The sequence below is a fragment of the Megascapheus bottae genome, chromosome 3 (assembly GCF_031878675.1).
Source record: "Megascapheus bottae isolate mThoBot1 chromosome 3, mThoBot2.hap1, whole genome shotgun sequence".
NCBI classification, from domain to species: domain Eukaryota; kingdom Metazoa; phylum Chordata; class Mammalia; order Rodentia; family Geomyidae; genus Megascapheus; species Megascapheus bottae.
Genome location: NC_143511.1, coordinates 80,931,319 through 80,957,719, shown reverse-complemented (window position 1 = coordinate 80,957,719; position 26,401 = coordinate 80,931,319). Strand labels below are relative to the sequence as shown.

Below are 26,401 nucleotides of genomic sequence, written 5' to 3'. Positions count from 1 at the left end.
AGGGTATCAATGTATGTGAAGTAATGCACCTTCTATCTGGCGAATATAATGTAGCCCTTCTATTAATTACAATAAAAATATATGAAAAAAAGAACAAAGGAACATAAGGCGCATGGTATTCTTAATATATGGCTATTAGATCCAAAAGTACAAGAGCGAGGACTCAATATTTGCATACCCAATGCTATGGGCATGATATTAGAAATATAAACACAACTGCATAGACATAAAAATTTATGACTATAGATATAATGTTTTATTACATAGATTAATATGTATCTATGATACACAACCCTCAGCCTAATTTTAATTATGTTCTAAAATCTAAATGCCAGTGATTGTCTATAGAGATTCCCTTCTTGATTACTTGTTTGTTAAGTACGTCATTTGGAATATGATGTAAAAATCAATGCTAATAAATTCTTTAATAAAAAAATATTTACTGGGGCTGGGAGCATAGCCTAGTGGTAGAGTGCTTGCTCAGCATGCACGAAGCCCTGGGTTCAATTCCTTGGTACCACATACTCAGAAAAAGCCGGAAATGGTGCTGTGGCTCAAGTAGCAGGGTGCTACCCTTGAGCAAAAAGTGTCCAAGAACAGTGCCCAGGCCCTGAGCTCAAGCCCCAGGACTCACAAAAAAAAAAAAAAAAGAAATTCACTTTTGGTAGAATTTGATAGAAAGAGAGTAAAATTTTACATGTCTGAGTTTACTACAACATCTTGAAGTTGAAACTTAAAAATGCTTTAAGGAAGATATGCCCAGTACTGTTAAATGGTCTGTACAGGGGATCATTAGAATTTTTGAAATTTCTTTCTTTTTTTTTTTTTTTGCCAGTACTGGGGCTTGAAGTCAGGGCCTGCATGCTGTCCTTAGACTTTCTCAAGGTTAGAGCTCTACTACTTGAGCCACAGCACCATTTCCAGCTTTTTCTATGTTTGTGATACCGTGGAACCGAACCCAGATTTTCATGTATGCTGGGCAAGCACACTAGCACTAGACCAAACTCCCAGCCCCTGAAATTTCTCTAGCGGAAGAACTTAAGAATGTATTGTAAGGAGACAGATGATTTATTTGCATGTAAGGTGAATATTTTCCACCACAAAATGTAGTTACATATCAGTATAAATACCAGATCACTTCAATGCTACCACCTAGCATAGAGGGAGAGATAAAAGATCTAAATCATGAATGAAGCAGTGATTTGCTAATTTGGTTTGTTATAATAGTGGCATAGGTAAAAATTGGTCAATTAAGTGTGTTTGCACTAACAAGGCTCTAGGGAACTCGTTCCCCTGACTCCTTATGTCTGTAGATAATCCAAAGGGGGTTTAGTCTGATGACCTTCGACATTTCCAAAGACCTCCATTAGGTGAAATCAGAAATCTAATTCCTCTGAGTCAGCTTGAATATTAAGTACAGAAAGCCTCTGTATGGTCCTTGCTGTTCTGACTGATGAATGCAGCTCTGACTGCTCCAGGCTCCTGTTCTGACATCATCTTACATTATCCTTTTCAGTCCTGTGTTTATTAGGGCACCTCACCCAGAATCCTAATCTCTCCTTTCTTTTGTTTTCCTTACACTATATATTTTTTATTTTTGTAGTAATTTGATTTCATTTCCAGCTGCTTGCCATTTGTATTTACCCTTCTTGATTCTGAGACTTAATTTTAGTTAAGCTCATCAGAAAAATTGTCACCTCTTCCCCCGCCTCCCCAAATCCCCTAACTAATTTGTGTTGCCTAGTCTAAAGAGAAAAACTAATTCACACAGTTGCCAGCGGATTGATCCTAATTCTGGAGATTTCTTTGCGTTATGTTCAAGCAAGCTCTTATCAGTTGACTGACACAGCAGAAAATCAGGTAGGGAGGTAAGTAAAGAGTTTTTAATCCCCTTGCATGGAAAAGGGAAAGGATATACAAATTTCCAGAAGCAAGTTGTTGGTATCTCGAAGTTTGCTAGAGTTTTCTGAGGCCACCGATAGCATGAAGGATGAGAAACTTCACTGAGGAATGGAAAAGCCAGCTTACAGAGCAAGATATACAGAACACAGAGCACAGGCACAGAACACAGAGGACGAATAAAGGACAAACAAGGTAAAACTTGTGCTTACATTAGAGAGCTTTCCATTCTCTTATGAATGGAGAGATTTGGAGAATTTTCCAATTTTAACTGGTTTGGTGCCACAGAGCCACAATCTCAATAGCACTAGCCTAATGAAGGCATTATGTACTAACATAACTAATGAGAGATATTAGTCTTCCCTAAAATAGCTTACAGCCCCTTTGAGAGCTTTAACAGGAAGGAATGGACTTCTTTGCTGAAAAGTCTGGAAGTCAGAAAAGCATGCAATTCTCTGCTAATCTTCCTCTTCTTATCTTGATCAGATGCAAAATTCTGCTTTTAAGGAAGACTTAGAAAAAATCATATTAAGTGAAGTAAGCCAGATTCAAAGGAACTTAGGCTCAATGGTTTCCCTCATTTGTCATAATCAGTAGAAACCTTGGGCTCTACTAGCAGAGATCTGCAATAGAGCAAAACCTTGATACATAAGGCCATATAGTATGAAGCTAATTGAAAGGACCTCCAGAATATTGAAACAAAAGCCATATAATGAGTGACTGTTGTCCTTAATGTACTATGTTGTCTCTCATCTCCTTTGCTGTCCCTTGGGTATCTCATATTGTTACAGTATCTCACTTTGTTATCTGATATATTGGATTTATTTGTATTTGGTTATTTCAAATTGGATAGGGAAGGGGGGAAAACCAAGATGGGAGGGGGGTGGGGGGGAGGGTAATGGGGACCAAGACATGTGAAAGGGTATCAATGTATGTGAATTAATGCACCTTCTATCTGGCAAATATCATGTAACCCTTTTATTAATTACAATAAAAATATATAAAAAAAAGAAAGTAAAAAAAGAAAGCCTTTGATGGGCATTATTACTATAATATGGCAAGTTACAGGACTGTAATCTTTGTGAAGCCTCACATGTACCATCATAAAGTGGAGCGGCTCTTTGATGTCTCTCAGAAAAGTGATCTATTTCTGTGATGTATGTTATTTTATTCACTTAATCTATGTTGCAAAGATAAACCAAAGTATAATAGTTCTTGATATTCCTTTTTCTGAAGTTTGAGGAGTAGATTTTACTGTGGAACAATATTTCAGCTTGCCTATTTATCTGGAGGTGTTTTTCTTTAGGTACAAATTCTGGCAAGTTAAAAAATGCAAAGGTAATTGGTTTAATGGAGAGGACACACTGGTTTATGACCTTGACACCCTATTTTTCATACCACATCTTTTTCTAAGGTAGAGTAAAATCTTCTTTACCATTTTACCATTTTACTATTTGAATCTTGACTAATACATTTGTGAATCAAAGAGAAGTGCTGGAATAAGTAAATCTGAACCAGTGCTTCTTAATCCTAATCATGAATGAAATTAGCAGAGGAGGACTTATTTTTTTGTTTTCCCCAACAAATTCCAAGACTGTTATTCTAGAAACTTTAAGTTCAGCTGGTGAGGAATGAAATTTTGTATTTTTATAAAGATGAATAATTTTGATTAACTAACTGTTTACAGACTAATGCCCAGGAATGTCTCAGTCAGGTAATTTTGTAGGTTCCATCAAGTTATTGAACTTTATTGTTGTTCTACACAAAGGTAAGCATAGAAGTGAGAAGAACAGGTGACATTAAAGATGTTAAACTAGGAATCACAGGGAATTGACTATCATGGCGATTATTTAAAAGTTACTTTGAAATATTGATGAGAAATGTAGCCTCTTCAGGCCATTAATAAGGGTTTGAACACTATATCAAATATTTGCAAGCTATGGGTCCCTAAGAAAATTACTCAACTTGATCTCAGAGTTATTATAGGCAATAAGAATAATCTCCACTTAGTTGTGTGTTTAGGACTAAAGGAGAGGCTGTGCTTAAATGTAAAGTGTCTAAGGTATAGCCAATGGCTAATGAATGTTAGCTTAAGGATGAGTAATTCAAGTGAGTTATTATGAGAGTTTTTTCTTGAAAGAAGTAATGTGTATATGAGCTTTGGAACAATCTCCTCTCAAATGAATGACTTGGCTCAGCTCAGACTATACATAAATACACTGTATTGCAAAAATGGAATTGAAAAGGACCTGAGAGAACTACCCTATGGCTTGGTGATACCACAGGTGAATGTTCCTAGAACCTTAATGGAAGAGTATCCCCTGTACAAAAGATTCGATCGAGGGGAATAGAGAGAAAAACGTAAGGTTCCTGAAAGGGAGGAAAAGGAAGCAGGGTTAAACTGCAGGGAAACACAGGATTAGGACGCTAGCTGCTTTGAGGGAGATCTGGGAGTTGGAAATTCAGGAGGCAGTGCCTGTGGCTGGACAGTCGTCAATCCAGCTTCCCATCTTCTACACCTCCAGCTGCTCCAGAGTCATGGAGAACCGATCCAGCATCTCTGAATTTGCCCTCCGAGGAATCTCTGAGATGCCAGAGCAACAGCAATTCATCTTTGGGATTTTTCTCAGCATGTATCTTGTCACCGTGAGCGGGAACGTGCTCATCATCCTGGCTATCGGCTCTGACCCTCACCTCCAAACGCCCATGTACTTCTTCTTGGCTAACCTATCCTTTGCAGACCTGGGTTTGATTTCATCCACAGTTACCAAGATGCTCGTGAATATACAGACTCAGCATCACACCATCTCCTCCACCGGCTGCCTGGCACAAATGTATTTCTTCCTGATGTTCGGGGATCTGGACAGCTTCTTCCTGGCTGTCATGGCGTACGATCGCTATGTGGCCATTTGCAGTCCTCTCCACTACTCTACCGTCATGAGCCCCCGGGTCTGTGTCCTGTTGCTTGCGTTGTGCTGGCTCCTCACCCACACAGTTGCCCTGACTCACACTCTCCTCATGGCTCGGCTGTCCTTCTGTGTGGTGGGGGAAGTGGCTCACTTTTTCTGTGACATAGCTCCTGTCCTGAAGCTATCATGCTCTGACACTCAGATCAACGAGCTGGTGCTTTTGGTCGTGGGAGGCACAGTGCTCGTCGTCCCCTTCGCATGCATCGTCCTCTCCTACATCCTCATTGTGTCTGCCATCCAGAGGGCCCGCACCCCTGGTGGGGCGTCTAAGGCCTTCTCCACCTGCAGCTCCCACCTCTTTGTTGTCTGTGTGTTTTATGGCACGCTCTTCGGTGCCTACCTGTGCCCTCCATCGGTTGCCTCTGCTGAAAAGGACATCATCACAGCAGTCGTGTACACGGTGGTGATCCCCATGCTGAACCCATTTATCTATAGCCTGAGGAACAAGGACATGAAGAGGTCTCTAAAGAGGCTCTTCAGTCACAGCAGAATGTTTTCCTCTTAGATATAGCAACAGCAATATTGAATGGAAAGGCACTGTTCTGGAATCAATCAAATGGGACCTCTCTCTCTCTCTCTCTCTCTCTCTCTCTCTCTCTCTCTCTCTCTCTCTCTCTCTCTCTCTCTCTCTCTCTCTCTCTCTCTCCTCTCTCTCTCTCTCTCTCTCTCTCTCTCTCTCTCTCTCTCTCTCTCTCTCTCTCTCTCTCTCTCTCTCTCTCTCTCTCTCTCTCTCTCCTTGGGGCTTGAACTCAGGGCTGAGGTACTGTCCTTGAACTTCTTTTTTGCTCAAGGCTAACACTACGCAGTTGAGCCAGAGCTCTGCTTCTTCTTTCTGCGTGTTTTATTGGAGATAAGTGTTTCACAGAATTTCCTGCCTAGCTTGATTTTAGGCTGTGAACCTTAGATCTCAGGCTCCTGAGTAGGTAAGATTAGAGGCAGAGCCACTGGTGCCTGGCTTGTTTCTGTCTCTTGGTTTCTTGTTCTCCGTCTCTGTCTTTCGTCGTTTTTTTTATGTTGTTGTTTGGAGCCAGGGTCTCACTATTTATCCCAGGTTGACTTAAAACTTGCAACATTCCCACTTCAGCATCCTGAGCGATGTGATTATAGACATGTACCACCACACCCACCTCAATAGTTTCTATTTAGCATGTAGTTTTCCACGATTCAATCTGTAGTGTACATGTTTTGTTCCATTATGTTGACATTTTTTCCTCTGTTGACTATGAGCCACTAATGTCCCTGAGTCACTGGACTTTAGTTTGATTGATTGCTGTTTTGTTTTGTTTTTGGAGAACAGGCCTTGCTTTTCCAACTCAGTGGGCATTGAACTCATTTTTCCCTAGCTTCCAAATGTTGGGATTTACCACCATGTTCGGCTGACCGGTAATGGTCCTCTGCCTTTTGAACTGGAAGTGAAATTCCCTCCTCATGACCATCTTTTTCAGGAAATGGTCTAAGTAAGTCCTCTGATGACACAGTTGAGGCTAGGTGTGTGCTGACCACAGGCAGCCTCAGTCTGTATCCTCAGCCTGTATCTCCTCTGGCATCCCAGACGGTGGCTCAGGTGCCTCAGTCAGACCCACCTGCGGTGGGGAAAGCCAGCTCTTTTTTTTTAAATTTTTTTATTGTAATTAGTAAAAGGGTTACATGATATTTGCCAGATAGAAGGTGCATTCATTCACATACATTGATACCCTTTCACATGTCTTGGTACCCATTTCCCTCCCCCCCCCACACCCCCTACCCGTCTTGGTATTCCCCCCTTCCCTATCAAATTTCAAATATCCAAATACAAATAAATTCAATATATCAGATAACAAAGTGCGATACTATACCAATATGAGATAACCAAGGGACAGCAAAGGAGATGAGAGACAACATAGTACATTAAGGACAACAATCATTCATTATATGGCTTTTGTTTCAATATCCTGGAGGTCCTTTCAATTAGCTTCACATTATATGGCCTTATGTATCAAGATTTTGCTCTATTGCAAATCTCTGCTAGTAGAGCCCAAGGTTTCTATTGATTATGACGAATGAGGGAAACCATTGAGCCTAAGTTCCTTTGAGTCTGGGAAAGTCAGCTCTTGTGGCTTCTTTTCCATTGCTTTCCTCAGAGACGCTCCAACCACACATTGTGCAGTACCCATCAGAACTCTTTCAACAGTCATTTCTCACACTGTAAAAGTTCATGTGGCTGAGTACCCACTTCGGCTTTCCCTCTTTAACCTGGAGGAGTCAGCTCCAAAGGCTTATCAAGGGTCACTGTTGCCTATCATTGTTCAACATTCTAACACCCGACCAGAATAGTTATACCATAGTCAAAGCTCCATTCATAGTCCTCTCTCCATATGTTCCATTATGCTTGCCTCTGGTCTCCAATAAGATCACATAACTCAAATAAGGACAGTGGAATGTGTTATATTTATTCACTCATTTCTTAACATACTGGTCTTTACACTCAAGGACTTGAACTTGCTAGGCAAATATCCTACCACTTTAGACATACCTCCTGCCCTATTCCTATAATTATTTTTCAGCTAGAGTCTTGTAATTTCTGCTCATGCTTTCCTCAGATCAGTCAGGCAGAAGCCTGACTGATGCAAGCATTCATTCAGATTGCTTATACACCTTTGTACCTTGGTGGTCTAATGTGACTTTAACTGGGATCAGAAGTAGGTGATGAACATCTTCCTCTTTAGTATATTTGATTTCCTCTTCCTTAGAATCCTTCGTGAAGAAGTAAGTAATCTTCAACTTGTTTCTTCACCTCCTTAAAACTGTTAAATTTACAGCTGTCCAGCTGTCCATCCTGTCCATAAGTGTCTGCAGGGCCAGAAAAAAAGATGGTCCTTAGATCTTCCTCCTGTTTCCCATCAGGTATCAAAACCAGTCTAGTGTACTTTCAAAGTAATCTTCTCTCCATACTCACCATTCAGACCCACACCAGCTGGTACTCAGATGTACAACAGGCTTCCAGCTGAATTCCCTGACTCCTGTCTCTCCATTATCTCCCAATCACCTCATGCATTGAGAATCGTTACCCAAGAAATCATTCTGAAACACAAGCCTAATCTTTCCCACGTTCTCCCTACTCTAACCCACTCCCATCTATTGTAGGGCTAAGTCTAAACTTCTAACATCTTGTTCCTTACACAACATAGTCCTTGACTCCTCACCTAGATTCATTTTCTTGATGTTGCCAGTTTCTTGATGGTGCCAGTTGCTTATGCCTATAATTCCAGCAATTGGAGAAGTAGAGATTGGGAGCATCACAGTCCAAGGCCAGAATAGACCTTGTTTTAATCAGTAGCTGAACTTAGTGGCATGTGCCTATTACCCTAGCTATGAGGGAAGCATAAATAGGAGGAAGGAAGTTCAGGCATAAACATGAGACTTTATCCTTAAAATAACCAAAGCAAAAAGGGCTGGGACATCAAACTATGGTAACATCCTATGGACATCTCATGGTGTTTGTCTACAAAGGAGGAGGTGCTGAGTTCAATCTCCAGTACTATCAAAGACAGAGAGAGAAAAGGGTCAGGGGAAGTATAAACAAAGCCTCACTAAAGTATTTCCAAGATATTTATCTTATTTCTATTTAGTGAGATTAATGGTGTTACTCTTTTTTACTCCTGTCCTGAGGCTTGATCTCAAGGACTGAATATTGTCCCCCAGCTTCTTTTGCTCAAGGCTAGCTCTCTGCCACTTAAAACACAGCAATACTTCTGGCTTTTTCTGAGTAGTTTATTGGACATGAGAGTTTCGCAGAAGTCCTGCTCAAGCTGACTTCAAACCACAGTCCTCAGATCTCAGCCTCCTGAGTAGTTAGGATTATAGGCTTAAGCCACCAGTGCTCCACTGCAATGGGAAAAAACCAATTTTAATTTTTTTCCTGATCATACCATGCTATTTTAATGCTCTCTGTCCCTCCTGTCTAGATGGTCTTTTGTCCTTTTGTGCATTAATCGCAAGCATTCTCCCAAATGTGAAGCATTGCTCTACAAATCAATTTCCAGCTTACGGGAAAGCTCTATCTTCATCTGGAACATTAGCTATGTCTCATTTAGGGCCACAGTCAAATAATATATCATTTCTACCATGTCATCATCTCTTTAACTCTAGAGTAGAAATAATAATGGGGTCTACTTTATGTGGTTATTATTAGCATTAAAAGCAGTGTCTTCTAAGGCACTGCTTGACACACAGTAGCCATGCACAACTAGCACAATTGCTATTATATCACGGCTCTTTGTGCATGTGTACATGTCTTTAGTCCATCTCTCTCAACACTCCTACATGAACACTTCTTTACTAAGAAGAGGTTATGTCTTTTTTTATTCCATGTGTCATCAGGAGAGACAAACTGTCTGGCATAAAGCATATAATGTATTAGATAGCTCTTTCTTTTACTCTTTTAATGGTGGCAAATCTGCCATGACCAGGGAGACAACAGTAACAAGTAATGGGAGATCAGGCCATGGTGGTTTAGGGACACCAGGAGATCTGAAGTGATCAACCTTCAGATGCCTGAGGTCCCATGAACAAATGTTTTTACTGAGTTTAGTACAGGGGAGGAATGCAGAAATTAAGTTATAAACACCAACTTGTAACATAATTTTGTATACAAGTGATAAATTACTTCCTTATTGTAGGAAGTAGAGAAAACAACTTACAATTTGCATAGGATTTTGTCTATCCCCAAATTCCCAGACAGCACATATTTTGGGTGGAAATCTGAATCTCTGTTAAGACAGGACCCTTTGATCATTCCAGAGCAACACCCAGCATGCTGAGAAAATGATGCTCCAATTTTCTTTATACCTTTTCAAACCTCACAGCCTGGTTTCCAGATTCCCACATTTTATAATTAATGATAAATTAATTGAGATATATACATACATACATGCATATATATGAAGTTGCTTCTGATTTCATTTATAGCTTCTCTCTAACTCATATATGAATGTATTAATGCAGAAAAATATGAATGTACAACTACATATAAATATGTATACCTAAAATAAAATGCAAGTACTTGAACTCCTGCCTCTATGTTATGAATTTTCCCCTCAGAGAAAGGCTGCTTGGTTGCCACATTCTGACACAAATAATTATTTTTAAGAAAGATATAAACTAGTCACATGAAATTTGTCAATTGAAATTCCCAGAGGTAGGTGGAAAGATTCAAAGGTAACAGTCTAAAATGAACTGTTGAATAAAAGTTATTGTCACCCATCTAGGCGATCAAAGTTCTGAAAAATCAAGAAATTTCTAGTCCTTATGTGGAGCAGATGAACTCAGAGCAGTGGACAGTTCCTTAGTGACATAAAGTGCACTATATAATTTCTTCTAGTGACTCAACATCATTATCACTAACAACAAAAATGTGAGAAGAGCTATGAGTTGGAGGTGAGAACAAGAAAAGCTGTAGTTTATAAATGTCTATTTTTTTTGCCAGTCCTGGACTTGGGCTCAGGGTCTGAGCACTGTCCTTGGACTTTCTCAAGGCTAGCACTCTACCACTTGAGCCTCAGCACCACTTCTGACTTTTTTCTATGTATGTGGTACTGAGGAATCAAACCTGGGTCTTCATGCATGCTAGGCAAGCACTCTACCACTAGGCCAAACTCCTGGCCCCTAAATGTCTATTTTTACAGACTTCCTGTTTCAGGGCTAATCTGTATCCCATCCTTTACACAATGAATAAGAACAAATAAATTTCTGAGAAATTAGAAGGGAAATCAAAGCTCTGTTAATTATGCAATTTCAAAATCTAACAGACTCCTTGATCAAGCTATACTGAATCCATAAACTCCTCTGTACAACTATTTAAAGGTAATAATAAAAAGAAGTTAAAACAGTCTAATGGGCAACAAAAATGACCAATGATAGAGACACATCGTCACAATTTACACAAAAGTTTACCTTGAAAAATGGACAATAAGCAAAACAGAATCCAAGACATAAAATGCCAGCAGAGCCCTTTGCCTTTAGATATGGGTTCATATGCTCATTATCAAAAGAAGAGAAGGTCACTGGGATGTGATCTTCACCCGGTGGATGAGCTTTTCCAGGGCCCTTTTCATGTCTCTGTTCCTCAGACTATAAATGAAGGGATTGAGTAATGGGGAGACTACAGTGTACATCACAGAAGCAAGTACGTCCTTGACGTTGGCAGTACCAGATGAGGGGATAAAATAAACTCCAATAATCGTGCCATAATATAAAGACACTACGGAGAGATGGGAGCCACAGGTGGACAAGGTTTTCCAGATTCCTCTGGTGGATGGACCTTTCAGGATGGTGGCACCAATGCACCCATAAGAGATCAAGATGCACAGGAGTGGGAGAGTAATGACAGCCAATCCAACTGTGAAAATGACCAGTTTGTTGAGGGAGGTATCTGAACATGAGAGCTTGAGTAAGGCAGCAAGGTCGCAGAAGAAATGGGGGATGGTATTGTCAGCACAAAAGGAGAGCCTGGCCAAGAGGATGGTGTGAGACAAGGCACTGGCACAGGACAGGCCCCAGGACACAGCCACTAGGACTGTACACAGCTCCTCTTTCATGATGGTGGTATAGCGCAGGGGGTGACAGATGGCCACATACCGGTCATATGCCATTGAAGTGAGGAGAAAATTGTCCATATCAGTGAAAAATATGAAAAAATATGTCTGTGCTATACATCCTGAATAGGAGATGGATCGATTCTGAGTTTGCATGCTGCTGAGCATCTTTGGGATAGTGACAGAGGAGAAGGAGATGTCGGTGAAGGCCAGGTGGCTGAGGAAGAAGTACATGGGGGTGTGGAGGCGGGAGTCCAGCCTGATGAGCAGAATGATGAGCAGGTTCCCCAGCACGGTGGTCAGGTACATGGCCAGGAAGAGAGCGAAGAAGACGCCTTGCTGCTCTGGCTGGATGGGGAGTCCCAGGAGTAGAAACTCCGGTCCAGTGCTGTGGTTCTCCCCTGGCATTCTCCTCCTCTTCCTGTTAAACATTGAGAGACTTTGGAGCAGCCAAAAATAAACCAATGTAGATTTACAATGACCTTATAAAATTAAATCTCTTTCTACCAGTGAGTACTGATCACGTCTGTCTGTATTACCCTATTTCTACAAAAAAAATCATTTGAAGTGAGTTGTATATAAAATGAAAGCATTAACCAATAGAGATGAGATTTGGATGTGAAAGAGAATGTAGCGTTGTTGTATTTTTATTTTTGCCATCTAGAGAAAGGATAACAGACAAAGTTACAACATACAACCAGGAGAGAGAAAGTCTTCATGGTCTTAGTTTGCCTTAGCAGTGGTTGCTGTGGGGAGGAAAGCTTCCAGTTTCTATTCTGCTTCAGTACTTTAAACAATAAAATTACCCATCTTTTCCTCTGCTTAGCTTGCATTTCCAATGTGTCTCTGTTCATTCAAGAATTCTGATGCTTCTCGGGTTTTCCCTCAGAAAAGAACCTTGCATCTGAAGGCGGTATGGTTTACTGAGAATCACAATGCAGTTTTTTTAAACATTTGAATTCTGAAAACATTAGTTTATATTTGTGAGTTCTGGATCAACCCTCTCCTCATCCCCCTGCCTGTTTGGGCCCATGTTTTTGTTTTGTTATTGTTGTTTGCCAGTCCTGGGGCTTGAACCCAGGGCCTGAACACTGTCCTTGGACATTCTCAAGGCTAGAGCTCTACCACTTGAGCCACAGCACCACTTTCATCTTTTTTCTATGTATGTGGTACCGAAGAATCGAACCCAAGCCTTAGTGTATGCTAGGCAGGCACCATACCACTAGGCCAAAATTCCGGCCCTTTCTTTCTTCCTTTCTTTTTATAATGGCTTACATTTCTTTTTATTTATTCCTTGAAACTGCCAGTATTGTAGGTTTTTCATGGATGAAATATGGAACTGAGCAGATTCCTTTTTTCTACAAAATTATGGTATAAACTTGCTCAATTTTCTATCTTATTACTAATAAACCTTACAGGTGCACAGTTTGTAAAGTAAACCCCTTAAGCACTAAGCCCATGCTTTCTAAAGTTGAGAAAAAACTATGATTCTGAGTTATAAGAATATTCTTAATACTAACATAATAAAATTTATGGAGAGCAAATAACTACAATTGGAAACAATATTCATTTCCAACTCTCCAATTCTTCCCAACTGCTCTCTGTGGTCAATAGACAGACACTGGCTCTAATTCACAGGCCACAGATCTACTTTCTTATCAGATTAGAACTGGAGCACTATCAAAAGTCCAATCATAGCTCACGTATTACAGAATGATTACTCTGATGCTCCAGTGTTTTGAACTCCTTCTCTTTTTGTCCATCTTTGTATTTCTCCCAGAATCTAATGAGGAGTTGATTTATGCAGGATGCAGTAAGAAAGGGACCAAACTACCTACTTTGAAGTATCCTTCAAATGAACCTACAGGTTCATTTAAACAATAAAATTACCCATCTTTTCCTCTGCTTAGCTTGCATTTCCAATGTGGGAACTTCTGGAGAGAAATGTAAGAGAGGGCTGGTTTACACTACATACAGTAAACAAGCACACATTCTGATAGCTAAAAACATGGATGATGAGATAGGATGACCCACTTGGATTGGAGAAATGTCCATTACTTTTGTAGGAATTTGGTTGTATTCATCCCCTAAGTCTTTGGGTTAAAGGCCGTTATTGATGAGTGGTGGTTGCTGTATTTTTGTCTTTATGAACTGACAATTAGAAAGACTTCAGCAAAATCCCAGAGAAGGTGGGCATCCAGACACATAGGCACCCCCTACACATACCCACAGACTTTCTAGTGAAGGGCACTCAATTTTGCTTGGAAGTTTATAGGCCTATGATACAGTTCCCAGGAATATGCTCTCGTGGCTCAAGTTAACCCTAGAATAACCAGTGACCAAATTTAGCACACTTCTGTTTTCTTTGATCTTTTATTCACAGCAAAGAGAAAGGTCATGAACTTACTTGAAGCTTGTTCTTCTCAATCCACCAAACTTTACAAGCGGAGATATGACTACTCCAAAGCCTACACTTAGGTGAGGCCCCAGTGGAACAGGACACAAAGCTACTGATTGGGGGCATTCATTAAACATGCATTCATTTCTCAGCTTTACCATTATTCCCTATAGGACACACGCCCCTGGGCAGTGGTACCTAATCTTGTACGTTCAGTAGAATTACCTAGGGATCTTGTTAAAGATGCAGGTCCCAGCTCCACCTCCCGAGATCTGAGGTCAAGTGACTTTCAAGCCATTATTCCTAAGAGATCTCTGCCATTAGGGAGATTAATAGGATCCATACCTGTGGATATGAATCCAGAGGGAGAGGGAGAAAAAAAAAACCTTCCATATTCAGATTCGCTTTGGCTAGATCATCATTTGGAATGTGCACGGAGATTGTTCTCCAAAATGAAATGGAATTTTGGTTTGCTCTTTATAGGTATAAATTCTCTTTATGAATGAAAATAATACAGACATGGAAATAACAGAAAAGGTCAAAATAATTCCCTATTCATTTCTTACCTTTTAATCCTTTTAAGACTCTACAAAGACTCTAAAATCACTCACTCTGTTAATTGTCTAATGGAGGTTACTTTAAAACCATCTGTTTTAATGGGTTCTCTTTTGTGATTCCTCAGTACAGGTAGTTTGCTTGTTTGAAAGGACAAAAATGGATATGAAATACATGAACAATAGAAGTGTGTGGAAGGAGAAAAGGGAAATATCCCGATTGTTTCTACTCAGCTAAAGGCTAAGTCAAAATTATGAAATGAAATTAGGTGAGCAACACAGAAAGGTGTAACCACAAGTGTCAAACATCACATATGTCAAATACCAAACTTCAAATTATTTCAAAAATGTCTTTATTTCTGCCCTCATGCTTCAAACAGAGTAGTTTAGAGTATCATCAGAGTATTTCATGTTATACCACACACCAATTAGCCTTAGGGTTGTATATAAAATTAGTTTCACATTGCTTAAGCAAAGGTTAAGTGCATGCAATGGATGCAAAGATTGAGGTGAAAATTTTATTCATCTAATGACAATATTATGGATGGTATTGATGTATGATTTACTTATATATTGATATACTGATCAGCTTTGTTAAGAAACATGACCATTAGAAATATGGTTGATGTACTTTATATGCATGTTTGGAGAAATAACAATAAAATATGTTGAAATTGTTTCGAGGTGTGGGACGGATGAGAGGGTCACAGAAGGGATGAATTTGATCAGGGGATTTTTTGTGCAAGTATGGAAATTTCCCAATAAAACCAGCCCTTGTACAACCAATATATGCTATAATAATTTAATTATGTATAAAAATAATTTAATGATAAATAGAAGCATGGTAAGTTTACTGCCCCTCTAAGAAATAAAATCATGTAGCATAAAATTTCTGAATATCTCACCAAGAACTCAAGTGACTTTGCGACCACATAGCTTTTCTGAAATCATCTAATATATTGCAACTGACACAAGTATGATGCCACAAGAAATAATTATTACTTCAAAACATAAAGATACACTACAACTATTATAGAGCACATGAAAATGTTCTAATGCTCCAGGGAAAACAAGAGTGTAGATTGATGGTGTAGCAAAGTCACAAGTACACTGAAAATTCCTCAAAGATTAATGGGAACAATAAGTGCAGTTAAACATGGGATGTGGGTTTTTTCTCACAGATTTAGCTTTATTTGCACTAAACATAGAATGCAATTTGATAACACAGAGCATGATATATAAAATATAACATAAGGTACTTATTTTCTGCACAGAAAAAATATTTGGTTGCTCTGGAGAGAATTGTAGATCATATTCCAGATTTTTATTTTAGAATTTTCCATTTTATTGTTAGAAAAATGTGTGATTATGTGAATGTTTCAGGGGATTAGAAGGCTTGGTGGAGGAACAGAAAATGTCAGAAGACCCAGTTGCATTATATCTGTGAATGATGATAGCAGAACAAAACTCATTCAGAACTGTTGACTCATGGAAATGGGGGCTGGAGAATGGAAGTGTTGGATGGGAGGTCACTTCAATTAAAGTACAATTCATGCGTGTGTGAAATGCCACGGTGAAGCCCCTTCAACAATGAACATAAACCTTAACAGAATGATGATGATAAATGACATGGAGATGAACCATGTCCTACTACTAGTGGGAAGAGTGAGGGTAAATAGATATGATGAAGGGTGAATATGATTAAAATGTTGTGTGAGTGTGAGAGAGAAAATGAATCCATGAAGCTTGTTATAACTGGTTTAAGAATTAGAGAGGTGATAGGCTCCTTGGCACAGGTCGAAACTTTCTTATAAAGGTCTAGAAACACAACAAATTAAACAAAGTTTGGACAAATGGGAGTGCATTAAACTGCAGAGCTTCTGTAAGGCAAAGGACATGGCTACCAAGTTAAATAGAAACAGAATGGGAGAAGATTTTCAGTAGCCATACAACAGACAAGGATCTCATATCTAATATATACCTACAGCTTCCAAAACAAATCCTCAAAGAAACAACCATCCCATTAAACGGTGGGCTAACCCTCAGTTGATGAGTGGATCAACAAGATGTGGTGTTTCTACACAATGGAATTCTATGCTGCTGTCAGAAAGAACAACATTGCCCCATTTGTAAGGAAATGGAAAGACTTAGAAAAAAATCACTTTAAGTGAAGTAAGCCAGACTCAAAGGAACAAAGGCTCAATGGTTTGCCTCATTTGTCATAACCAGCAGAAACCTTGGGCTCTCCTAGCAGAGATTTACCATAGAGCAAAACCTACATACCCAAGGCCATATAATATGATGCTAATTGAAAGGACCTCCAGTATGTAGAAACAAAAGACATATAACAAGTGATTGTTGTCCTTAATGTACTATATTATCTCTCATCTCTTTTGCTGTCCCTTGGTTATCTCATATTGTTACAGTATCTCACTTTGTTATCTGATATATTGGATATATGCATATTTGGTTACTTAAAATCGGATAGGGAAGGGGGAAAACAAGATGAGGGGCGGGGGTGGGGGAAGGAAATGGGGACCATGACATGAGAAAGGGTATCAATGTATGTGAAGTAATGCACCTTCTATCTGGTGAATATAATGTAACCCTTCTATTAATTTCAATAAAAATATACGGAAAAAAGTGGGCTAAAGACTTGAAGAGAGATTTCTCTGAAAAGGAAATAAAAATGGCCTACAGACACATGAAGAAATGCTCTACATCTCTGGCCATAAAATAAATACAAATCAAAATACCTGAGATTCCACCTCACTCCAGTCAAAATGGCCATTATCAAGAAATCTAATAGCAACAGATGCTGGCCGGGATGTGGCCAGGAGGGATCACTACTACACTGATGGTGGGAGTGTAAACTCATTCAATCACTCTGAAAAACAGAATGGCAGTTCTTCAAAAGACTAAACATAGAGCTCCCCTATGACCCAGCAATCCCACATCTGGGCATTTACCCAAATGTCCAGAAACAAGGACAAACTAAAGCTACTAGCACCACTTTTTACCATAGCTATGATATGGAACCAACCCAGATACTTCTCAGTAGATGAACGGATGAAGAAGATGTGGTATTTATACACAATGGAATTCTATGCTGCTGTCAGAAAGAATGACATTGCCCCATTTGTAAGGAAATGGAAAGACTTGGAAAAAATCATATTAAGTAAAGTAAGCCAGATCCAAAGAAACATAGGCTCCATGGTTTCCCTCATTTGTAATAATTAGTACACATCTAGGATTCTCCTAGCAAAGGATCACCATAACTCAAAAGCTATGCACATATGTTCATATAGGATGAGGCTAAGCAAAATGAATTCTAGGACAGGGAAACAAGAGGCTTATCTTTCTGATTATTGCTCTTAATGCACTGTGTGAAGTTATTTCTCTTCTCTTTTTTCCCCTTTGGTTTATCTCATGTTGTTACTCTATCTGACCTTGGTACCTGCTATATGTCTGTTTATCTGTTTATTTGAAACAGGGAAGGGAAGGGGAAAATGTGTTTGGGAGTGGGTGGGAGGAGGGAGTGTGAGAAAAAGATGGGAAGGGGTATCAATGTTCAAGAAGTAATGTATCCACTACCTGATGAATGTAACTAACCCTCTATCCATTACCCCAATAGTAAATACAATAAAAATAATAAAAATATTCACATAAAAAAGAATTCGATGTTGAGTGAGACAAGTCGAGACCTAAGGAACAAAAGGCGCATGGTATCCTTAATATGTGGCTATTAAATCCAAAGAGTACAAGAGCGAGGACTCAATATCTGCATACCCAATGCTATGGACATGGTAATGGAAATACAAACATAACTATATAGACATAAAAACCTATGACTCTATAGACATAATGTTTTATTTCATAAATTAATATGTTTATATGACATACAAACCCTTAGCCTAATTTTGATTAAGTTCTAAATACTAAGTCCCAGTGATTGTAAATAGAGATTCCCTTCTTGAACACTTGTTTGTTATACTTGTCATTTAAAATATGATGTAAAAATCAATGTTAATAAATTCTTTAATAAAAAAAAAGAATTAGAGAGATGAGGGAGAGTGATGGACTGGGTGCGTATGGTCAAGGTACATTGTATACATTCATGGAGATAGAAAGAAGAAAAAAACATTTCATCTATTGTTAACCTTTAATAAGGATGTTTACATTTAAGTGGAACACAGCAAAACAAATCATTGATTCATTTCTTACTAAAATAAATCCAACTGACTATTCATTCTTCCTTGGTAGAATTTATGTAAGGTATTATAAATGTGCTCCCTACCACTTCCAAGATTAAACACCATAAAGGAAAGATGAGAGGATTGAACTTTCTAATTACTCTGATTTGATCAGTGTGTGGCATGCATCTGTATTGAAATGTTATACTATTCATTTGTTAATAAAATCAAGATAATCAAAGTCTACTTATAAGGGACATAGCAATTAATTAATGCAATACTCCTCAATAAGAAATATTTGTCAAGTACATCCAACATGCCAACATGTCTTCGGGCTTGGAGACAGAAAAGGTGTTGACAGGCTTTCAAATGGAAAATATAATAGTAGTATCATTAATAATAATGTGTGTCTTAAATAAAGGTCAGATTTTACAGTGAGGAAAGCATTTCCTAAGAGCGTCTTTCACATCCTTATTCCTCAGACTGTATATAAAGGGATTCAGCATGGGTGTCACCACTGTGTACATGATAGCTACAATGATGTCTTTGTCAATGGAATTGCTTAATGATGGGAAAAGGTATTGTCCAAAGATGGCCCCATAATACAGAGACACTACACAAAGATGGGAGCCACAGGTGGATAAGGCCTTGCAGACCCCCTTGGTTGAAGGAATCCTCAGGATAGTGGTCCCTATATAGCCATAAGATATCAGGATACATAGAAATGGCAGCGTAATAACTACCACCCCCACAGTGAACATGACCACATAATTGAGGAAGATATCCGAGCAGGACAGCTTGAGCAGGGCAGCAAGGTCACAGAAGAAATGGGGAATGGCGTTAGCAGTGCAGAAGGACAGCTGTGTCAGGAGAAGGGTGTGAGACAGGGAACTGGCACAGGACAGAAGCCATGACCCAGCCACTAGGAACACACATAGCTCTTCTCTCATGATGGTGGTGTAATGGAGAGGGTGACATATGGCAACGTATCTGTCAAAAGCCATGGATGTAATCAGGAAGCTATCCAAGTCAGTGAAAAATATGAAAAAATACATCTGGCAAATGCACTCTGCAAAGGGGATGGCCTTACGACTGGTCTGCATGGCCACCAACATTTTTGGGATAGTGACCGATGAAAAGGAGACGTCGGTGAGGGCCAGGTGGCTGAGGAAGAAGTACATGGGGGTGTGGAGGCGGGAGTCCAGCCTGATGAGCAGAAGGATGAGCAGGTTCCCCAGCACGGTGGTCAGGTACATGGCCAGGAAGAGAGTGAAGAAGACACCTTGCTGCTCTGGCCTGATAGGGAGCCCCAGGAGGATGAACTCAGACACGCTGCTCTGATTCTTCTTCCTCATATTGCTTTGCTCGGTAATGGAGATGAGAACTGGATGAATGTGAGGGATGGAACTCTGAAATGTGCATTTTTGACCATCATATTTTATAGCCTATGTCCTTCCTCAAAGTAGTTGGGAATGTCACCCATCTCTTATCGTTCTTTATATGTTAGTATAGAAGGGGGCTAGCAAAAATATTGATGAAAAATGGGGCCAGGAGTTTGGCCTAGTGCTAGAGTGCTTGCTTAACATGCACAAAGACATGGGTTCAATTCCTTGGTACCACTTATATAGAAAAAGCCAGAAGTGGGGCTGTGGCTCAAGTGGTAGGGGTCTAGCTTTGAGAAAGCCCAAGGGCAGTGCTCAAACCCTGAGTTCAAGCCCCAGGACTGGAAAAAAAAACAAAAATGGTAATGAGTCCACTACTGTTTGTGGGTGTTCTTGGGTATGACAGAACTCTTGTAGCTGTGACATGGAGGACTAGACTGTAAGAAAGGTGTTTGTCCAAGTTATCACCCCATGATGGTTCTGTAGTGAACATTACAGACTGGTGATCCTGGCACAACAAGCACTAGATTACTTGACCAGAATGCCCACTGTCAAATTTCACATGAGAGTGCCTATTTCAAAGGATGAAATAAATATTGTTATAGTAGCGGTGATATACAGCGGGATTACAGTTACATGAGTCAGGTAATAAGTATATTTCCTTTTGTATAGTGTCTTCTCCCAGTCCCTCCCCCCAGTCTCCATCCACAAGTTGTGTAGTTCACTTTCTTTAGGGTTCTGTGAGCACTGCTGCTGTGCTTTCCACCCCTTTCCCTAGAGTTCTGTACCCTCCCCCGCAGCAGATTCAATAGGTGAATCTGATGCTCAAAAAGATCAATGAAGTCAAAGAATGGTTTGCTGTTTTCTGGACATTGATTGGAGAGAAGACTCTTACAAACTTTCCTGCCTGGGCTGGCTTTGAACTGTGTTCCTCAAACCTCATCCTGTTGAGTAGCTAGGATTACAGGCATGAGCCACCAGTGCCCTGCTAGATATGTCTTAACCTTAGCAAATCTTCAAAAGATGAGAATCTTTAAGCAGAATATAATTAAATTCCAGATGGATATTGCAAAGATGAAATAAGATAATATATGCAAAACCATTTGTGCTTTGGCTCACATAATTTCCAGAAATGTTGCTACCCCTAAAATTCAAAATATATCCCAGAGAGAGATCATAGAATGTATAGTCTTCACATCCAAAAGAAAATAATTCCTAACAATATCTTTGCTACATTCAAGGAGTGATACCCTGGACCAAGGGGAAGAATCACTTGTAAAAATTATCTGCAAAAAAAATCAAGATGACAAACCGCCGGGGCCAGCCGGCAGCAAACCAGGGTTCGCAGATTGGGATTCCTGAAATAGGGGGCAAGGACTAGGAAGAAATAGAAGAGAGACAGACACACCGGGTCCGGGATGTCTGCAGTCCAGCAAAAGACTGCCGAGACTGCCCCGTTTATTTTCCACTCCAGCCTCTTCCCTCCTTGAGACCCCGGGAACTTCCAGGTGTTACATTCATATGGTAAATCTCAGGTCATTTAAACAGAATAAGGCCAGAAAACAATAAGACAATAAAGCCATTGTCTGATGCAAATCAAGGTACAGTTTGATTCCACTCTGGCTCCCAACAACAAACCAGCAGCAGCAACACACAACATATGCAGGAAGGTGATTGTCCTGCTTCTGGGACTGCCATCCAAGAGGTGAGAAACAAGGAAAGAAACCAAAGAAGAAATTCAGGAGGGGTGGGTTGTGCTCACAGAAGTAACCCCCAATTGTATTTGCAGATGAACTAGGTAATTTTTCACATGGACAAATGTCAATTCATCATATTTAGCCTACCAGAGCTAAAACCTAAGGCAAGGAGGTCACTGGCTGAGTATCACATGAAAGGTGAAATGGCATTGTCTATTCGTATCCTTGCCTCCTCCTACATCATACCATCTGATAAACCTACTTCCTCTATCTTTCTTTTCAGCATTAAGTACACTCTTGTTATTACTTCATACAGCAGGCCTTGTTTGAATTGCCCCTACACAGGAAGAAATTAGCTATTAAATAAGTCATAGGAATGAACATTTGTCTTTAGAAAGCATGCACACTTGTTCAAGATCTGGACCTTTAAGTTCTACTGTGGTAAGGCATCAGACTAGAATATTAATTGGACTGAATGGAGAGGCATTTGTAAATATGTATATATATATATATATATATCCTTATTATTGTGAACTAGACCACTTAGATACTCTCGGAGAAAAAAGTCTTTGAATATTTCTACTTCTATCTCTTATCCATGTGTGTATCTCTCTCTGCCCTTTTATTCATCCTGTTTCTCATTTCATTTCTCTCGTTCATCTTCTTTTTCCTAGCTTTCAATCCTCACTGTCTCTGTCCCCATGTCTCCATTCTTCTATCACTCCATGTATGTAAGTTCTTCTGTCTTTTCTCTCTTTCTTATTTTGTTTTTCATGCATCCTCTCACCCATCCCCAAATTTGTCTTCTAATCTAAATCCATATGTAAGTCCAGCAGTTGCAGAAAGCAACTTTACCCTTTACATCTGCCATGAATAACCTTACCTGCTGTTACGATGAGGAGTTGAGTAGGTGTGTGGATCCTGAGGTTCTCTTTATATAACCTAAAAATCAAGCCTCAAGATCTTAGCCCTTCCTCCAGCACCAAGAAGGAAAAGCTACAGGTTCAAAACCTCACTGCTGTATACAGTCCCAAATCTATGATTCTGGGTTTATCATTAGCAGAGGAAAAAACCCCTCAAGAGTATAAATTGTCATTTTCAGCTGAAGATTTCAGTCATACTTCAAGTAATTGTCCAATTTCCCTCCTTGATTCCTGTAAGAGTTGTGTTGCTATGGGAGGAATATCTGTCCTGGGAACCTTGGAGGATGAATCTACAGAGAAAGGATCTCCAGACACCATTAACCGCCACCCCCCTCCCTGCCATTCCCAGCTTTAATTGCAATTGGCATCAACTAAACCCTGAGAGGTGGAAAAACTACTATAGCAGACAAGGTTCAAATAGAAAGCTACAGGATTAGCTGACTTCTGGGAATTTAAGTAAAGCCATATCCTTTCTAAGGAGGATCTTTTTTAAATTTAAAAAAAGATTAAGAAGCTGTAAAATGGGGTTTCAATTCAACAAAGCAATTTATGATCACAATGCACCTTGAGCGATGTCACTTATCCCTTTCATGATTTTCCCTCATCTCTCTCAACCTCACCCATCTTCTCAATTCATCTGACTCCACTTTCATGTATATACATTGAATATACACATTGTATTTGCCCACTCTTTCTCTCTCCATTCATCCCCTTCCCCTTGACCTTCTCCCCACCTGACAATATGTTTTTCAGCTTCCTTGTATTCATTTTGTTAAACTGTGAGCTAATTGTTGAAAGGAGTTACACCATTGCAAACTTTCCCTGCATATGCTATATTTTCGACAGCATGTTTATGTGTATATGCGTATGACCTTGAATATATTTTTGTGTATGTTTAACCTTCAAATTTAACTTCCACATACAAAAGTAAACCCATACCCTGTGTGTCTCTAAGCCTGACTTAATTAACATAATTTTTCCAGGTTCATCTATTTCTCTGCAAAGAACATTATATTAGTCTTTAAAATGGATGAGTAAAATTTCACTGTGAATATGTATGTGAATATACATAAATACCTACACATATGTACATATATCTATAAATTATATATAATTTTCTTGATCCATTTGTCTGTTATAGGGAGTGTTCATTTTTATTGTTGCCATATTCACTTTCTTCCCCTTCTGTAATCATTCTCAATAAGCTTCATTGCCCCATTTTCACACACATGCATGAAATATGGATTTTTAAAATTTAAACATTCAATTGCTCATTTTCTCATTCTACTATATAAATTATACAGAATAGTCTGCACATTATTTTGTGTAGTATCTGTTATACAGGATATTTTGCTTTGTAAATCTATTTAGTCTCTATTTCCCCTCAAATTTGTCTTGCCTTAAATGAATTACCTCTTCAGAATCTATGGTTTACCCTTTACACTAATCGGCCAGTGTCTTTTCCACAAAAACCTTCTATTTCACTCATGGAGCAAAGCTTCATTGTTGGTTAATCCAACTAATTATCTTTGATACTTCCCTGTTTCCTGCTTATTCCTCACTGTACAATAATGTAGATTCCATTTCCAGCACTTGTGACATCAAAATCTTCCTTTTATTAAGCTCGACAGGTGTTTTCAGCTCCTCATCTTCTCTTCCCTTAGCTCTCATGATGCAGCATTTTAATATTTTGCATCTACATCTATTGCTGTCTCCTTTGGGACACTCTCAGCTATTTCTTCAAATGTCAGTAATCCCTATATCATAACATCAGTGATTGTTCTTTGTCCTCCTCTCACTTTTCTTCCCCTTCCCCCTCCTCTTCTTCTCTTTCTTGCTATAATCTTGTCTCTTCTCCTTTCTTTCTTTTTTCCCACAACTTACTGATTCATACCATTTCCTTTTAGGCATACTTCCCCCTTCTTTGTTGTAAAACATAAGTTGGATACTCCCAAGAAGGAGGGTAAGGCCAATGGGAAATGGGTAGAATGCAGTCAACAATTGATTGTAGAGGCCAGGAGCATAGCCTAGTGGTATAGTGCTTGCCTAACATGCACAAAGCCCTGGGTTTGATTCCTCGGTGTGGCTCAGGTGGCAGAACATTAGCCTGTAGCAAGAAGTGTCCAAGGACACCCAGGCCCCAAGTTCAATCCCCTGGACTGGACAAAACAAATTCATTGTACATATGACAAAATTAAGGGAAAAAAGGGGAACAGATAGGTTGAAAGGGGAGTGAGTATACTGAACAGGGGCGATACACATCATGATGCATTGTATTCATAAATCACTTTGGTAAATGTTTAAAAAATCAGTATGTACCCTACAAAGTTAAGAAAAGTGAAGGAATTGGTGGGTTGGGAAGGAAGGATGAGAGTGTTGAAAGGGGTGACGATGATCAAGAGGCACTTTAGTTAAAAACTGCTTTGCTGAATGGCAACTCCTCTGTACAGCTCCTTAAGGATAATAAAAAGTATCTATCTATGAATTATTATTTGGTATCATAATCAACCCCACCAAAAGCCTTGCGCATATTCACATTTCTGTGGCTGGGTATGAAAAAGCTCTGTTCCTTGGCAGTTGTTTATATTCCCAAAAGACTAATAGCAAGTTTCCTTCCAAGTGTAAATTGAATGTAGGAAAGACTGGATCCATATGCTACAGAGCAGGCATTGGTAGAGGAACTCAGCTCAGAGAACCAGATAGCTGTATTTGGAAGCCAATTTGAATGTTTTCTTTTGAGCCACTCCCAAGCTCACAAACTAGGTAGACCTCATCTACCTCCAAAGGTCGTTATTGTTAAACTCATAGAAACGCAAACTCCTTATAATGAACAAATTTGTAAACTGTAAGAAACCCTCATTTATATACTCAAGAGAGGGAATTATCTTTAGCATTGTGCAAAGGTACATGCCCACTGAGAATATTAAGAGAAAAACATTAATTATTCTGTACTTGTTTCTTACCAGAAACTTGTGGCACTGGTCCCCTGAGTTTCCAATCTTACTGGTAAAAAGGGTACTCTATTGTCATTGCCTTGGAGCTGGTGAAAAGAAAGCATGCCTCTTACCCACTAGAGCTGAGCTCAGGTCCTAGCTCCATGCCCCTCCTCTAAGTCATTTGGAGAGAAAAATGAATGATTGGTTCATATCATGAAGCTCACAGTATTTGAAATTATCCTTTACTGAGTTAGGTAAGGGGAGTGTTTATAAAATCCATTTAGAATTGTGTGTGTATATGTATGTATATTTGTGTGAATGGTGCACAGATGAGTATACTTGTGCCAGGTATACCTTGTATAATTTTTGTACCTTCTCAAATAGCTTAGACACACATAATAACTGTAATTCTTTTGGACTTGTACCTTCCTTTCTAGGAAAATGTTATCTGAATATTCTGTTAAAACACTGTTGCTAAATATCTGTTCTTTATCCTGGCTGTGAGCTGATTATTACAGGTTTAAAATAATAACAATAACAGTCTGCATTTTGGCTGATGATTATAAACATACATACAAGTTTCTAGAAAGTTCTTATTTTTATTATTTCATTTTATTGACTGTATTACTTCCTATGAATGTATATGATAATCATCTTAACATTTCCCTTAGAGAAAGTAACTTATCAATCAAAAAAAATCAGGAAACATTGTCCATAACTGGCATTATTATGGATTCCAGAAAATTCCAGTTTATGGTCATCTGTCTTCATAAATCCAGTAGCTGGTTTTATAGTCTCTCTGTTTACCTCCAATTATCTATTTGAAAATCTGGGCAATCCTCCTATGGAAAGACTTTCAATCAAAGTGCTATAGGTCT

General features: G+C 39.2%; 3 protein-coding genes across 3 annotated transcripts; 1 reads left to right on the top strand and 2 right to left on the bottom strand.

Moving 5' to 3' along the window:
* The first annotated feature begins 4,434 nt into the window (after positions 1-4,434).
* On the top strand, positions 4,435-5,373 carry Or1n1 (olfactory receptor family 1 subfamily N member 1). Its single transcript, XM_090329197.1, has one exon. The coding sequence runs from the start codon at positions 4,438-4,440 to the stop codon at positions 5,371-5,373; it is 936 nt and encodes a 311-aa protein (XP_090185323.1). The 5' UTR covers positions 4,435-4,437.
* Positions 5,374-10,906: 5,533 nt separating this feature from the next.
* Positions 10,907-11,860, bottom strand: LOC150065908 (olfactory receptor 1J4-like). The gene has a single exon (XM_090330586.1). It carries the CDS (start codon positions 11,846-11,848, stop codon positions 10,907-10,909), a length of 942 nt encoding a protein of 313 aa, XP_090186712.1. The 5' UTR covers positions 11,849-11,860.
* A 3,730-nt stretch (positions 11,861-15,590) lies between these two features.
* On the bottom strand, positions 15,591-19,940 carry LOC150065907 (olfactory receptor 1J2-like). The gene is made up of 2 exons (XM_090329385.1): positions 19,033-19,940; positions 15,591-15,696 (listed from the first exon to the last, which is right to left on the bottom strand). The coding sequence occupies exons 1-2, from the start codon at positions 19,938-19,940 to the stop codon at positions 15,591-15,593; spliced, it is 1,014 nt and encodes a 337-aa protein (XP_090185511.1).
* Positions 19,941-26,401: the final 6,461 nt, after the last annotated feature.

Coding starts and splice junctions, on each gene's coding strand:
- LOC150065908 (XM_090330586.1), bottom strand. CDS start 11,848: ATGCCAGGGGAGAACCACAGCACTGGACCGGAGTTTCTACTCCTGGGA.
- Or1n1 (XM_090329197.1), top strand. CDS start 4,438: ATGGAGAACCGATCCAGCATCTCTGAATTTGCCCTCCGAGGAATCTCT.
- LOC150065907 (XM_090329385.1), bottom strand. CDS start 19,940: ATGAGGAAGAAGAATCAGAGCAGCGTGTCTGAGTTCATCCTCCTGGGG. Junction 15,697..19,032: donor GTGAAAGACGCTCTTAGGAA/ATGCTTTCCTCA, acceptor AATATGATCTAC/AATTCTCTCCAGAGCAACCA.